Source organism: Callithrix jacchus, chromosome 3, assembly GCF_049354715.1.
Source record: "Callithrix jacchus isolate 240 chromosome 3, calJac240_pri, whole genome shotgun sequence".
Taxonomy (NCBI): Eukaryota; Metazoa; Chordata; class Mammalia; order Primates; family Cebidae; genus Callithrix; species Callithrix jacchus.
In genome coordinates this window covers 84,049,321-84,066,657 of record NC_133504.1, presented here as the reverse complement: position 1 = coordinate 84,066,657, position 17,337 = coordinate 84,049,321, and the positions used below count along the sequence as shown (strand labels likewise).

The following is a 17,337-nucleotide window of genomic DNA, read 5'->3' as shown; positions in this document are numbered from 1 at the left end:
TATCTGTTTCATCAAGCTCACATAAATGTAATCCTGTGTTGTCTACTGCTGATGTGATCAAATTATAAATAGAGTTTTCTTTGCAACTTAATTTGCTATAATCTTTAGCATAAAATGAAATTGTCCTTAATGTGGAATGCAAATACTAATGATATGGCTTATGTCATGATGACTTGAAACTTTTCATCTTCTTTCACTAATTTTGTTGTTTATAACATTCATATAAGAAAAGCCTTGGCATTAAATGCTAAGAAACAGATGCTTAGATGGCCAGGAATTGACTGGGTTTGATAGCCTTCATGATACAAAAACATCAACTGTTTTAAAAATAGTATTATCTAAGACTGATGATTTAAATGGAAAATGATTTTGAAATAAAGAAAAAGAAAGTCCGTGATGTTTGAATGGCAATTTTTGAAAGTAGTCAAAAGACTCTCCAGTATATATCATCATGAATTTATGACTAAATGACTAAAATAATTTAGAATTCTGCTTAGCACTAATCAAAATCCAGTTAAAATACTGCGTTGGTACTTTTGAAGCATGTAAGATCTCTGGAAGTGCATTGCTGAATATTATTTGTGCCTTTAATGCTTCATCAACATTTAGGAGTACAAGCTTTTATTGTCAGTGTTTTAAAAGTCAGCTATATAAAGTTGATAGAGTATACATATTAAATATATCCATTAGTCATTTTTCAGGAAATGGAATATATATATACACTGGAATACTTACTTAAATATAAAACAAGAGTAAGGGGTTTAAGCTTCAATGTATAATAAAATACTGATATTTGGGTTTTAGGATAAAAAAATATTAGCTGTGATTTTTGTCCCCTTTCTCCTTCATGCCTTTCATTCCTTCCCTCTGGAGGCAGACAAAATTCTGACTTAGGGTGTATTTTTAAAAATACCAAGGGTTGGCCGGGCGCAGTGGCTCACGCCTGTAATCCCAGCACTTTGGGAGGCCGAGGCGGGTGGATCACGAGGTCAAGAGATCGAGACCATCCTGGTCAACATGGTTAAACCCGTCTCTACTAAAGATACGAAAGATTAGCTGGGCACGGTGGCTGAGGCAGGAGAATTGCCTGAACCCTGGGGGCAGAGGTTGCGGTGAGCCGAGATCGCGCCATTGCACTCCAGCCTGGGTAACAAGAGTGAAACTCCGTCTCAAAAAACAAACAAACAAACAAACAAAAATACCAAGGGCCTCAGAAACCTGGAGTTTGATAAGTAATAGGAACAGGTTGAATGCTAAATCTACTTTGTCCATATTATCATTCTCCAGTTTTTTGTTCTTTTCAGTGGTGAACTAAGAATATAACTCCCACTTAATATTCCTGTTCCTTAAGTGAAATGCTACTGTCTTTTGTTCAAAAGTTAGATGCTGGGATTGCTGTTGTTGGTTTCTCTTTTCTTTCTTTACTTTTTAGATTTTGATGGAGACATGGTAGGAGGTCTGGGCTGGGAAATGAGATGAAAAAGAAAAGCAGTTGTCTTTATATAAAATAAAACCTTTTAAAAAACCGTATCACAGAAAGAGCTTTATAAATCTAGATAGTTGTTTTGAAGAAGGAAAGGGAATTGTGAAAAACATGTATAATTGGGAGGACTGGGCACAGTGGCTCACACCTTAATCCCAGCACTTTGGGAGGCTGAGGTGGGCAGATCACCTGAGGTTAGAAGTTTGAGACCAGCCTCACAATAATGAAACCCTGTCTCTACTAAAAATACAAAACATTAGCTAGGTGTGGTGGCACACATCTGTAGTGCCAGCTACTTGGAGGCTGAGGCACGAGAATTGTTTGAACCCAGGAGGCAGAGGTTGCAGTGAGCTAAGATTGTGCACTGCACTCCAGCCTTGGTGACAAAAAAACAATAACAAAGACAACAACAACAAAAACACATATAATTGTGGAAAAACTGAAAAAGAACACAGGATCATAAAAATATAGCAAATGAAATGAATAGGATTTAAAATTAGTGGCATAAGAAATAATGGGTAACAATAAAGAACATAATTTAGGTAATAGTATAGTATCTTGGGACCCCACCTGGAAGTATCTAATTATGGACAATAAGCAGCAGAAATAGGAATTAATTTAATTCAGCCCACTTGATGACTGGGGTAACCCTAGAAAATGGCTCCAGGAAATAGGTGATAATCCAATCAGATTGGGAGACTAATGTGCATGACAGGAGTACCCTAGCAGACAGGCAAAGCTGATTAGATATTCAGGAGGGGAGGAATTTTGTCGATTTAGTAAAATTATGAGCAGTTGGTCACAGGCAAGTTTTATGAGTAGATAGCTCTTCTGAAGTCTTAGGCATATTATAAACCTAGGTTGGAATTAAAATTTGACATCAACGTTTAAACCTTCTTATCTGAACTGAGATGCAGAAGTAAATTGGTTCTGTATTTTGGAGAATTGTAAAAGAATTGCTTAATCATTTAGAAAAATTTGGAAGTCAGTATCAAGTGGTGAGGATAGGAACCGTATCAGTTGATTTAGGAAGCAGCAGTGACAGAGGCCAGACATGTAACAAGAGAAAAGAGAAGGTGGAAGGAAAGTAAGAGACAGTTTTAATTGCTACAGCAGAAAGATGGGATTTTGAAAAGAATAGCTATATGAAATAAAATTAACCAAAAATTGATCCAAGATTATAAGATACGATTTCAAGACTCATTAATTTTACTATTGCTATCAAACACACATTAAATTGGTTTCCATTTGGGTATGCTGTAAGCATGAAGGTTCATTTGTGAAACAATTTCTTAGAGTATTGTTTTATGATCTCACACACTTCACAAACTGTGTTTGTACATTCAACTTAAAAGTTGAATAGTCTATGGTAATTCTGCCATCATGTTTGAAATTTTCTTACCTTAAACAAAAAACCCGATCATATTGAATTACTCAAATGTGTGTAAGACTAGATTTAACTGAATGTATACTGAATGTACACTGTGAGACTGCATAAACAAAAAAATTGGTTATACATATTTGATTTAATCTAGAATGAGGTTAAGAGAAATCCTTCACCCCATTAGAGATTTGGCAGAGAAGTATGCAACTGATAACTTATAAATATTTTGCTAATGCTCAAATTTTACTAGCTTTCTTTTAATTCATATTTTTACTCAAAATTATATAGCATTTAAATTTATAATTTGTATTCAGGTATTCTAGCTTACTGTTGTATGGTATAGCTTGACAGAAAGAACATTCTCTTCCTCTTCTACAAAATGAAAAAATATACACTAAACAAAAATATATACGCAGAAAGTGTTAAAGTAGTCTTCTAAACCAATGAAGACTTTCAATTCTCCAAATAGTACTTTAGAGCAACTGGATTTAATATCTTTCTTCCAGCAGAGGGCTACCAACCTCCATTAGTTTCTGTGAACACATATGAGAAAGAAATCTACATGGTTTATTTCAGTAGTTTTCAGATTGTTTTAAGCTGCAGATTATTTTCCTAAGATAGAGTTCTACAGTATGGAAGCAAGATACACTCTTTACTTTGATTTGAGAAGTGCCTCCAAGCTGCTTCTCCAGAAGGCCTAGCGAGGTGTGGAGAATAATTGAAACCCTCCACTCTGATTTACTCCAAATTACACTTTCACATTTAAAGTCAGCTCTTTTTGGGTTCACTCGTAATCCTTATGCTGACACCACATGGAAAATGTATAAGTGAAATGATACCCAAGTTACAAAAGTTCCTCTTCCTGGATTTTGTCTTCAATTCTAATTGTAGTTCCTACCATGTGGTTGTATGTGTTGCTCGTTTGTTTTTGTTTTGTTTTGTCTGGGAAGGGTGACATTTCATCTCCAATCTAATGAATGAGAAAGATGCTTATTCTGACAAATTTTCTTCACAATGTTTCATAGGTGTGCCAAACTGACAGATTGGTTGACTGTGTACTCTTATACTTTATTCCTGTATCTCAGCCAGTTTCTGCCCTTAACTAAAACTGGATTTTAAGGATCAATTATAGGAGTGAGAAATAGGTACATCTCCTGACGATTTATTAGTCTGCTTTGGTAATAAATCTATTTTTAAAAGAACCTATTACAGAGACTTCCATTTAGAATTATGCATACTTGATGTCAAATGGTGATTGTTCTTTGTTGTGGTTTTCCATTTGAAACAAAGCTTTCGTGAGGCATCCCTTTATTCTGATAAAGGCCTGGTCTAAATTTTTGATAATGAAGCCTATTAAGTAAAATGATTATAAATAGCTATCCTTCTATCAGGGTTAATAAATACTTTCTCATGTACACATGCTCACTGATTTGAAGACTCATTCCACAGTGTTCCAAGTTGTGCGTTTGATTTTTTTTTTTTTTTTTTTTTTTTTTAAGACAGAGTTTTGCTCTGTCACCCAGGCTGGAGTGCAGTAGCACAATCTCAGTTCACTGCAACCTCAGTTTCCTGGGTTCAAGCAACTCTCCTGCCTCAGCCTCCCGAATAGCTGGGATTACAGGCACATGCTACCATGCCCAGCTAATTTTTGTATTTTTAGTAGAGACAGTGTTTTGCCATGTTTGTCACACTGGTCTTGAACTCCGGATCTCAGGTGATCCACCTGCCTTGGCCTCCCAAAATGCTGTGATTACAGGTATGAGTCACTGTGCCCAGCCAGTGTTGGATATTATCATTACCAAATAGTCATAAAAAGTGTGACCTTATTAATGATGCTGACTATTCAAAGTGGTCAGCAGTCTCTTTGGACACATACTATCTTTGGGGGTGATTCTATCTTCCTTCCAGTCTTTCTATCATGTTTTGGTCTTGTAAATCTACTTTTACTCTCTTATGCTTTTATATTAATGTTTTGTTTTGTTTCAGAACAATAATCATAGTGGTTAACATTTATTGATCACTTACCAGACGTTTTACATATGTTATTTCGCTTGGTTATGTCAGGTAGATGTTATCTTCATTCATGTAAAATGAGACTGAAGCCCATAAAGACGAAGTAATGCGCCCAACATAGAACTCAAATTAGGATTCAAAAACCCAAACTTGTAACCCTCTACCACACAAAGAAGCTTTATTCCATAACACTATCAAGACCATTATTTGATCAGTTAATAAAAAAGATGGTTAAAGTGGAGAATCGTAAAAACTGATATATGAACAGTTTAAACATTTTATTTCAACTTGAAACATGTAAGTTAAAAATTCTTCTACCAATGATCAGATATAGAATCAAGACCTCTTATTTAGGTATATTTTATTTAAGAAGTTTCCAGAATTTGAGGTTTAGCTTTGTCTTTTTAAAAATAAACAATACCTACTTGTAGGTGTCTCACCTATATTCTCTGGTTTATTATCTCTTAAATGCAGTCAGTAATTACAGACACTTGGAAAACAATCTAGGTGTAGAACTTCTAAATATTTTCGAAGCTTCCTCCCCAATCTTTTTGATTTGTTTCAGTCATACCCATAATTCAATAGCAATATTTGTAGAAACTCCTCTTTATCCAATTCTTATAAAGCATTCATATTAATTTTCATAAAGTAACAATTTTTGGAACTCATATTTTTATTGGATAAGATTTGTTTAAATTATATAACTGCAATAGCAAGTTCAATGGGATCAAAAGATTTGGGATGAACATACTTGGCTCTTGATGAGCATATAACTTTACTAGTGGGAGAAGAATGTACACATATTATAGAATGGCTAGTAAGCTACGAGCTTTTAGTGTATGGGGGACATCAGTCAGCATTTATAGAGAAAATGGAAACATTTTCTTAAGTAAAGGTTTATTGAGAGAGCTACTCTGTTTTTCAAGAAATTAGGGGAGAGAGAATTTGCTACTTTTCTGTGAAGACATGGGACTGAAGCTACATCTGTCACAGGACTTGAAACAGAAAAAGTTCTACACATGTTTTTATTTTACAAAGTTAGTTGGGTTAAATATTGCCTAAAGTTTCTACCTGAACTGCCAAGTTTGGTTTTCATAAAAAACTTATAATTTGTGAAAACAATGTTATTTAAATTATTTCAGTTACATCTTATTTATCAGATTTTGGTGATGCTTTTGAATTCTCAAATGTTTAAAGTAGCAATTCTTTGTTAAGATTTATTACATCATTATCAAAGCTTCGTATTAAGAAAAGAGTATAGCTTTCTGCAGTCCTATAGTATATATTGTTTCTGCCATTTATTTGATGCTTATGGTTCTCATTTGCTAACATTTATAATCATCTGTTCTTTTGCAAAGTAGTATGTCTTGATGGAGAGGTAGAGGAGAAAAACAAAAAACACCCATGAAAGAAATCTGTACTCTAAGAATTCAGTTTGCTTAACTTCCCAACTAAGTGATACTACTTTGGGGAACCAGGACTGCTTCCCTCATACTCCATTCCTTTTGTTTCACAGTGCCTTGTTCACAGCTCCATTATTGAAGTCTTTATAGATCTGTTTCTCTCTTCTCTTGTTTCTGCTGTATGCCTGCGTGTCTTTGATTGTATCCTGGACACCATACTTAGAAAATTATTTAAGCAGATAATATCAGGCTAAGAATAAAAGTGACTCCTTCAGAGAAGAGATATATTTACTTCTGCTAGGTTTGTGGTCACAGGTGACTTGGGGAACATTTTAAACCAAGTCTGAAGCTTGAGTTTTGTTGTAAGTCTAGGCAATAAAACCCAGGTTATAAATCTGCCGAAGGACTGGTTATTTATTATTCTGCTCTTCGCCTTAGAATATTGCTTTATGAGGTCTCAGATGACTGTGGAGAGGGCTCCCTATTGGACTGTACACCTTGTGTAGATATTGGCCTTTGATATCTGCCCTCTTGCCTAGGAAGTTTTCAAAATAAAAGCTCAAGTTTGCAGGGAAATGTACTCAGGAAACAAAATCAATTTCCCTGCTTGTTTATCTTTCAGTGATTCCATTTTCCTTCAGTTTTGCCTAGCAATTCCTTGTTATCATCCCAGCAACTTGTTGCTTTTAAGAAGTTATTTATATTTTATCCAGTATTTCTAGTTTGTTTAGTAGTGTTTGTCTGAATACCTGGGTCCTATTAGCTGGAAATACTTGCTGTTCATACAGGTGCTTAGTGTTTTGGTTGTTGATCTGATTTAGAATTGAGATAAAGATCATGACACACAAAAAAGCTGAAACATGCTTTCCCTCTCAAAATGTGGTTTCTAAAGATGATTTTATTTAATTTTATGCTTTGGTTTTCATATTTATGGAATATGAGTTTGCACGAGTAGGTATAAAATGAAAAAGTGCTGGTCATGCTGGATTAGTCCATTCTCATGCTGCTAATAAATATATGCCAGAGACTGGATAATTTACAAAGGAAAGGGAGATTTAATGGACTCACAGTTCCACATAGCTGGGGAGGCCTCACAGTCATGGTGGAAGGCGAAGGAAGAGCAAAGGTGCCTATTACCTGGCGGCAGGCAAGAGAGTGTGTACAAGGGAACTGCCCTTTATAACCATGGGATCTTGTGAGACTTATTCACTATCATGAGAACGGCATGGGAGAAACTCACCCCGTCCCTCCCATGACACATGGAGATTATGGGAGCTACAATTCAAGATGAGATTTGAATGGGAAATTTTAAGATTAATCCCTGTGTCAAATCATATCACATGCCTAAAGCAAGAAACAAGGAATGCCTAGCAACAGATTTTATTTTCAGGTTAACTAAACAACAGGTGCAAGCATACTTATGTCTGTTGGTAAAGAAATGAAAATATCACAGAAGCTTTTTCAGAGGTGGGGAAAAAGAGTTAAATATGACAGCATCCAGAAGCAGTAATAATCCAGATGTTTACAACTTCATAAAAGTTGCCAAGTACCCATGGATGCAATAATCATTTTCACCAGGTGAAAAGTGACCAAATGGTAGCACTTCAATTTTCTGGTGCCAACAATGTAGTCACAGGAGGATTGTTTTTTGAGCGGTTGTTATTGAAACATGTTTTATAAGTATTATATATTTATTGTAGTATCCACTGTACAGGACTTTACTACCCATAGAATTGGCTGTTGAAATTGCTTAAAGTGTTTATTTTTTAACAATGAGGGCTTTGGGTTGGAAAGCAGGAGACCTGACACATTTATCATTGACTAAATGTTTGATCTACAGTTGATTTGGATATACTCTAAGATGACATTTTGCCATTTTTCTATTTTTATTTTTGAAAAATAAGAAAATGCTTTTTCTAGTTATTTATTGGCCAAGAATACTGAATTAAAAGGCTATACTTCATGGCCTACAAAAAGCATAGAATTATAGTCCAGTCATTTTAAATCACATTTATAGGCTTTTAGGCATTACTAATTTATATGTAAATACAAAATTATTTTGTGAAAATTTAAGACACACATGACTTACATTTAGAGTCACATAAAGAATAACAATTAAAAATAGTTTTGTCCTAATCGAGAAAAATCAATCTCTTTCTTTTGCAAATAGTCTAATTAAAATGTTCTATCAAACAATTTATCCAAATGATGCATCTAATTGACATTATGTAAACTTAAAACTTTCAAGCATTGATCAAACTTACTGATAAAATTGTTTCTCTTGAGATGCTAAAGCTGTTAACATATAATTTCTGAGAAAAAAATACAATTCTTAAAGAAAAATTTGAATTTCTTCATGGATAAAGGCACAATATAAATAAGCATACAAAATGTCCTCCTTGACCTTGCAGGTTAATGGGGTTGGGATTGAATTTTCATATTTCAACCACAATTCAGCGCTTGTATTTGACCAAAGTAAAAGGGCTAAGAGTATACCCAAAGCTTTTATGAAAAGCTGTTACCAACCAAAAGTGGAAGTTATATGTGTTTTAACCACAACAATAAATCGTTGGAGGAGTTAGATATTAATTATAGTGTTTTAATCCTTTAATAGACTATGAGGATTTCTTATTCAAAATCAGCATATTTTTTGGAAAGAAAAAACATGAGCAATATAATAAAACATCTTTTATGAGAAGAAAGCAGCCCTGAGAAGACATTTGAGGATAGATACCAGTTTGAAACTTGGACTAAGCATTTGAAGATTTTTGAAGCAGCTTTCTATCAAGATCTGAATATTAGTAATTGCAGTCATTGCAGATTGTACAAAGTGACTGAGATGTTCCAGGAAGGCTGAAAAGAATCGCTTCTATGGCTGGACTTTCATGTCCATGAGGACAAGGGTTTTGTCATTTTTGTAACCAGATGCCTTGTGCTTCATGACTGGCTCATAGCAGGCTTTTAGTAACTTTATTTAATAAGAAGATACAACCATAAATAGAAGCTGTTTGTGCTAATAAGATGGGAACAATGATAAAGTCTTTACTTTAAACAAAGGATATGTTTAAAGGCAAATTTTAAGACTAATCCCTAGGCTTTCAGTTTAAGATACTATTATAGTAAATTAAAAGAATGACTTTAACATCGTGGGGCTTTTCTGACTCTGGAATAAATTTATTTCCTTACTTTCTGTCAAAGAGAGCACAGAAGATAAATTTGATTAGGAAGCTCTAGTGAGGGGATATTTTTCATCAGAAGAGTTTTTCACCATTAGCAAATCCAGCCCGTTTACATGGGCAGACTCACAAGCTAGGCTGTTGCACACTCATTGCACACTCATCTTTATCCACTTGGGAATGACTGAATGAGGCTGGAAGGACACAGGGGGAGACCAGATGTGTATGAAATGTCTTTTGCTTCTGAACTGTGGCTTTTTCAATTTTTTCTTCTCTGCACTTTTCCCTTCCTCTGCTCACTGCAGTGTGGCTGCTACCTGTAATCCCCAGACTTCCTTTTTCATCATAAAGAGAGGTCTGTGGTGACAGAATGGCCACTATTTATGACCCACCCTTTGTGCAGCTCTATCTTCTTTATGTCAAGGGGCATCCAGAAGGTATCTTTTCATTCCTTGTCTGTTGGCCATTGCTACTAGCTAGAAATTTTCTGTGGAACTCCAGAAGCATTATGAGCTTGAGAGGCACACACTTGGGGCATCTTGAGACTGCTTCTGCATCACCTTCTCAGCCTATGAAAACTGCCTGTTTTGATTTGGAGCTGGAGTGTCCTTGCTTGCCTTCCTCAGGCAGGAGTAGAAGGCAGATACCCTTTGGGCATTCTCATTTTAACCAAATCATCTCCTTGTAGAAACATTCTTATCACAAGAAAGTAGGATATTATGAGCAAGCTCTGCTTTAGTAATTTTGCATTATCAAATTGGCTTTTGGGTTTGGTTTGAAGTAAAACAAATTGAGAGTGATATGCCATTAGACTCACTCATTCAATTTGCTTTTCCTTACCTTGATCACTCATTAGTCCCCCCAAACAGGGGAAGCCTCAACTATGGATTAATACCATGAACTTGATTATAATGATGAACTCTTGGCACATAGTTTAAACATAGCTCAAGTGAGCACATTCTTTTTTCTTTTTTCTCCCCCCTGATTAGGTGATGTTTTAACTGTCTTCGTAGTACATCTGCTTCTCTTTCCGCTCAACATCCACACCACATTTGTGGTAGAGTGACAATATATGCTGTTCAATTGCATAGCTGCTTCTCCTGGGCAGGGCTAGGGAAAGAGAAGGGGGAGATTAAGTTGCATATGGCTAGCTCAGTTGTTATTGAACGCTGCCTGACTGATGCCTGATGTCTGCAGAGGATTTTCTTTGGAATTTGATCAATGGAGAGCTGGACAGTGAGGACAGCAAATGGCCATTTTATCTCCTGTCTTTAAAATAAAATATGCCCTCTCTGAAGGGCAGTCTATGCTGGCTCTCAAGTTTAAATGTGAACGACAGTGTGCTCCTTACCTTTGAAGACAGAAACAGGCTTATCCCATTGATGGTCGCAATGCTTTGTGGAAGGAATCAGCTTTTGTTACAAGCTCAAAACTCAGCCAGAATTATATCTCTGCTGGAGGTTTGATGGGAAGAGCCTTTTAATGTGGTGCATGCATCATTTCAATGGCTGTGAGCTCCTGGGATTGGAACCTGGTGCCTTGTCTGTGCAGAGGTCAGCTGGTGAGTGTGTGCTACTCTCTTTCCTCAGAGAACTGATACCGATTATTTTCCATTCAAGTAGAAATCATAGGAAACTTTGTGCAACACAAGTCTACAAGAAGGAATGATTTTAGAAACATGAATTTCTCAACAGCTCACTAGTGAATAAGTTATTATAAAGAGGCAAAGTCATCGCTGTGTAGGAATGCTTAATCTGTCTGGCTTTCCTGAAAGGATTTTGCGCTACTATCTCCTATGGGAGCAGTCTGTTCCTTAATTAAGGAAAAGGGGAAAAAATCACATGCTAAGAACGGGCTTGTGATCAGTTTATTTATTTACAAATATTTATACTAATTGTCTGGGATTTCCCATTTTGTGATTTTAATACTGAGAGCCCTCAATAAGGGCTTTTGGAGTAGATTTCTTTTCCAAGGTGGGTTGATTTAAGAGCCCTGAACCTTGGCCCTCCTGCCCTTGTGAGCCATCCCAAGGAAAGAAACCTGGAAAAAATTATTTGCTGTCTAGTGTCCTTATCTATAAAAACATGGTGACTTTGCTTCTCTGTGTCACACCTAAAGGTATTATGAGAAAATGTAATCCAAGTAGTGAATTATTATTCTTAAAGATTTGGCAATCAGAGTGCTTTGTGCAATGTGTATGTCAATCTAACATCTAACGAACTCAAACCTGGTTCATTGCCTTAACTTTATGAGACAAAGATAAAAAGAGCTGTCATACTTGTTTATAACAAGTAAAAGAGTCTTAGAGACTAAGACTCTGTTAACCGTGTCCCAATTTTTTTTTTAGTTATTAAGTGGAAGTTTAAAAAATGTGTAATTTTCCTGGCATTAGAAAACAACATAATGAAGTTGATAACTGTTTGATTTTACAAGTCTATATTAAGCTCATTAAAAGCCAATGAAATAAAAGGTTTTTGTTGATAACAAGAACTCCTCACTTTCTTCTCTATCTGTGCTTATGATTTTTCACTCTCCTAATGAGATGTCTAGAAGGGTAGAGGATATTTTGATAGCATATAAGCAGGTTTTAAAGGGCAGTGAAAAAGTCTTGTGCCAGAAGAAACCAGAGTCACCCTTGCAACAGGGAAAACATTGCAGGAGGCTCAGCCACATTTCATTGGGTCTCATGCTATTAAGCTAAATGGACATCCATTAATCAAGTAAGACTTGCTTATTGCAAACATTTTTTAAAAAGTATTTAGAAGAAAAGAGAATGCCAGATGGCATTCAGAACACCCTGTGCTCCAGTCTTGCTGCTTTCCTGAACCACTTTCTTTCCTAATGACTGCTTTGACACCACAACAGCTGATTCTCCAGAGTGCTTCAGAGGAGAAAATGTTTGAAGTATGCTATGTCAGGTGGCAGGCAGTGACTCCCCTGGCCAAGCAGATAGAAGAATCCTCCCCACATTCACACATTATCTTCCCAGAAAGTCTGAAAGGCTATGTGTATTGCTATGTAAAAATGTAAAAGGCTTTTCAGACGAGGTAGTTTGAAGGGCTTAGATACAAATGAAGCTGGTTTCAATTAATTAATTTTTAACATGAATTTTCAGCTGTTCAGATCAGAGAAAGCTAATGCTCCCCATACGTGATAAAAACTGCTTCCTTTTCTCCCTTCCTCTACTGTCTGTAAGTTGACTGACCAACATATCAACAATCCAATGCTGATCTATGCCATGGTGACTATTGTTTCATTTGAGTGACTTTTGAATCAGATTAAGTGCTAGATTCTCTATACTACCGTGGAATGCATTTTGCTTGCTTATGGGATATTTTATTAATCTTACTGCTTCTGACTCAGTTTAGATAAAAGGAAAAATTGCAAATTATGTTGTATAAAACATAACATGTACCATCCACATTAGTATTTCCCCCCTAGAAGAGTTGCTCTCTTACTATCTGTATATAGTGCAAGAAATGAGACTTTACAGTCTTCATTTATGGAAGTAGTATGTCATAAGGGTTAGAATACAAAACATCATTTTCTAGGAGAGCACTTTTAATGGTAATTTACTCTTTTCCTAACAATAGCATATATATAGACTCAGACTATTTTGTTTTACTATCAATGATTACAGTAGGGAAAACCCTTCTCCTAAAATGCAACAGTTGTGTGTGTTGGGAAGGAATGTCCATAATCCTCTATATGCAATATAGTGGTATGATTCTGTCTCCAGCTAAGAGTGAATAATTAAGAAGTGAGTGCCATCCTTGGCATCCTATTGGACCTTGATAAAATTTTGGCAATATGTGTAATTGGAATACTGTAGAAAACTTCGTCTTGTTGAGTTAACAGCTTGTATCCTCTTTCCTCTTTCACTGAGCCTCCCTTTTGGGTGTATATATAGGAACATCCAGAAATACTAATCCTGCTTTTACATACAAGGTGGAGTACAGAAAAAAAAAAAAAAAGAAAAAGAAGGAAAGAATACTAATCCTGCTTTACTTCATCACATTGCTTTTCAAGTAAATTTGCAGGTGACAAAAGCCTTTGATAATAATGAGTACCTGTCTGCCCTCTTCGGGTGATGAAGAGTGGCTTTGGGTGGTGCCGGCTTTCCTCTTTCCCTGTCCTTCTCTCCCTCTTTTGAGCTCCCCCTTCTTTGTCCCAGGAAAACCTCACTGAACCCAGATTATACTGTGTGTTCACTGACAGCTCCTTTCTCTGCTTAATGCAGCTCCCTAATGCAGCCTCACGTGGATCTGTAAATGGCACAGTAGGACGCGGCTACTCCCAGCCCTTCCCAGACCTGCTCACCCCTGTATTGCCACGGTAGTGGCAAGTAACTCCAACTGTGCTCCTCTTCTCTCAAAACAGCAACGTCCATTCTTTACTTTAAATGAACCTTGGAGAAGGAAAGGACTGTGAGATGAAAAAGACAGGAATTCATGTCATGTGCTAAAGCAGAGCAGCCGTAGCAACGGCAGTAACAGCAGTAGCACGGCAGCAGCAGCAGCAGCAGCAGCAGAGTCCTTTAGCGAGACTGCACCATTTTCTTCTCACCCTGCATAGAGGTGTGGTTGGAAGCAGCAATAAGCTACCCACCCCCTAGCAGTTTCACAGAGGTGGCCTCTTCCTGGCTCCAGTTAGAAGACACAGACTGTCTGGAGGAGTCCCCAAAGACCGTTCCAATTGGTGATGTGTGTCTAAGGATGGCTTTTTCAACTAGTAGGATGCTTCTCTGCACTTGGAGCCACCCAACTGCTGAAAAGCTGGAAGTCTAGTGCTCCGCCTTCCCTGGGACCATTTCTGAGTGTGGGTGCACACCTATGCCTGTATGTGTGCAGGTGTGTGCTGCTGAAGGTCTCGGTTTGGGACCTTAGTTCCTTGTAGTCAATTGTGGGTGCTGCAGAGGCTGGAGCAAGATTATGACCTAGCCCGGGGGCGGAGTGGATTATCTTGTGAGTGTTCTGGCTGCCAGCCATTGCTCTGGTGGGGAAAATCACATCTCCATACAGCTCTAAAATCACCTGGATTGCTGGGGAGTGGAAACTGATCCTCTGCTCTGCTTCTGCTGATTTCCTCTGCAAAATGGCTCACGCTGCTGCTTCTATTAAAAAAGTTCGAGAGGCTGATCTGGATGAAAAGGAAAAAAATCTTGAGAGAGACAGAAAAAAACAACGGAAAATCCCCAGAGAACGTATGGAACGAAAAAGAAAGGTATGAGGAGCATCCTTTTAACCCTCTCTCTCTGCAGCTCTGTGTAGAACCATCAGCCTCAGAACTGGCAACTTCATCTCGCTTCCTTCCATCATTCCCCTGCACCATTTCCAAGCTCAGTTTGCAGCCTAGAGCTCATGCCTAAATTTGCTGCATTGGGAGGAGATGCTTGAGCAGGGTGAATTTCCTTTGCTTTGACCAAGCAAGGCAAAAAATGTCTCCACTTCATTTTTCTTTTTGGTGTCAATTATCTTTATTTAATCTCAAAGCTAGGTGCTTTATCTCTCCAGGCTACTCTGAGTACTGGGCATAGAGGAAGTAAAGGGCTGATTGATGGTTGGAGGGTTATTTTCCTCTTCTCGTTTCTCATCTCTACTACTGTATCTGTAGCAGTGTGCCTTCTTGCTGACTGTATATTTGATGTAGACCTCTAGTCAAGAATAAACTACAGATTTTATTTACTTTCTTTTTCCCTCTTGGAGGTTTACACCGTTCTATGTGAAGCTGCACTAAGAATATTGGTGCAGTGAGCTGTGTCTCTGCATTTTTTAAATTTTAATTTAATTTTTTGTTTTCAATCATTAATTCTTTAATTTTCTTTTCTGTATATGGCAATTAAGACAGGAAATGAAATGTTGATGCCATTTATGTTAAACTATTGTTTCTTCTCTTAAAATATTGTTTTCCTTTATAATAGAAATAATCTTACAACTTGATGCAACCAAAATACTCATTTAGTCAGTGATCGAGATCTATAAAGGAAGACCTCTGTAAATGTTTTGATTAACAAAGTAGGTCACTGAATAATTTCAGAAGATGATAAGTGGCATATTACATTAGCAGAGCATTAAAATACTGGTTTTTACACAAGCTGTTATTAAACATAACTCTGGGATTAGGGATGCAATGGGGATCCATATACTTAATAATCCATATGCTCAATGGACTCTTTTTTTCTTCCATAATTGATACGTTTACCTTTCAGTTTGGAGGATGTTGTCTTTGCCTTATTTTTAGAAAGACAGAACCCACATTGAGTTGAAATATTACTGCATAGGGATTCATTGCATTTCAGTTTACTACTTATCTCACCACCAGTTAGATCAAATGACTGTTATTAGGCTACAGAAATGAAATTAGCAGTATATAATGATTTCCCTTCTAAGGAAAACTTTACTACTGCTTGTCTGACCTTTAAAAGGCCTTGCTGTTTCAAGATTGCATTAATTCTTTTTTTTAGTATCAAAAGTATTATTAGCCATTTTGTGGAGGTTGACTTCCTTCTTGACAGTGACTGCAGTTCTGTTCCAAATCCTCTAAATGGAACATTATTGTATAAAGCAATTTTCTGTGATTATATCTTTTTTATCTTTTGTTCTCCAAAACACAGTATATGATTTCTTGGCTAGGGGCCCTTTCAGCATTCAGTTGTGACCTAGCAACTTTGCTTAGCTAGAGTACCAGGCGCACACCTGGAAAATCACTTGATCTCCCTCTGGTTTGTTTCTGTATCTAGTTGAATGTTTTTCCTTTTACAAACCTTGTTAAAATAGAAAAACTGTATTGTTAAAATAAAAGGTGCCAGTTGTTGAGAATCTCAGTTGCTTGGATGCTGCATTGCTTTAGCTTGAATCCAGAACCATAGGCGAGATCATTGGTTAGTAATGTGGTCATATGACAGGATCATCTGGTCTTCACATGTAGATGTCATATCTAATCTAGAACCAGAGAAAATTAGGAAAATAAAGGCATAGCTAGTATTTGTTTTTGTTCTTCTTTTTTCATATATACCTATTTCTCCTCCTCCCTTTTCTACTGCAGATATTTACACAGCACAACAAACTTACTTAATGAGTGGATGTGCTTTTTAGCTATATTACATTTATTTTCTAGATAGACAATCCCTCCCCCAAACTTGCCACACACACATACCCACTGACCCACTTTTCAAATTTTATTTAAGAGAAGAAAAATTTACCTCATCATCATATCTTCAAGTGTACCCCATACTGTAAGGTGTACATACCTTCATGATAGTTCATGAGGAAATTAAAAAAATGGTTGCCTATTAGTGGTGTTCTGGAATGCCATTTGCAGAAAGTAATTTTAAAATTATCTTCATTTATTTGCTGATGCCACTTTATAATCATAAGGGAAAACATGAGTTGTAGAGATGATTGAGTGCATCATTTTCATATTCATTTGTAATGCTCTTGCTAATAAAACTGTTTATTTGAAAAATTCAGTTGAAATCCACCCCAATGCAGATAAAAGCCTATTATGGGGCTTGAAAAAAAATAAGCTGATTGTGAAGGGTTTTTACCAAGGTAAAGATATCGAATATTAAAATTAATTAAGCAGTCCTATTTAATCTTCATTTTAATATTTTTTTGTAAACTTGCTGTTAGTTAAAAGAATCTTTGTATTATTATTTTGTACTCCATAAAACACTTAAAATTAATTTTAATTATTAGTAAACTTGAAACATGTTGCATACTTCACTATAACCCCTCTGCCAAGTTGCCAGTGGTGTGGTATTAAAACAATGTATACTAAGGGATCTAGTTTCAATCTCATTATAAGCAGAACTTATCTTAGAATAATATGTTTAGACTTCTTTGGGTTATACTCTAGTTAGCTAATATTTAAATATGG

At 36.4% G+C, this 17,337-nt stretch overlaps 1 protein-coding gene across 50 annotated transcripts in view; it reads left to right on the top strand.

The window, feature by feature from the left end:
* Positions 1 to 17,337, top strand: part of ANK2 (ankyrin 2) — a 589,059-nt gene that overhangs the window by 304,079 nt on the left and 267,643 nt on the right. For 15 of the 50 annotated variants that reach the window (XM_078366628.1, XM_078366624.1, XM_078366658.1 and 12 more), the window contains exon 1: positions 14,274 to 14,682. The exons of the other annotated variants lie outside the window; for them this stretch is intronic. In XM_078366628.1, the coding sequence (XP_078222754.1) occupies positions 14,554 to 14,682 (129 nt within the window). In that variant the 5' untranslated portion in view covers positions 14,274 to 14,553. Of the gene's footprint in view, positions 1 to 14,273; positions 14,683 to 17,337 lie in introns of those variants that run through there. 50 annotated transcript variants of the gene reach the window in all.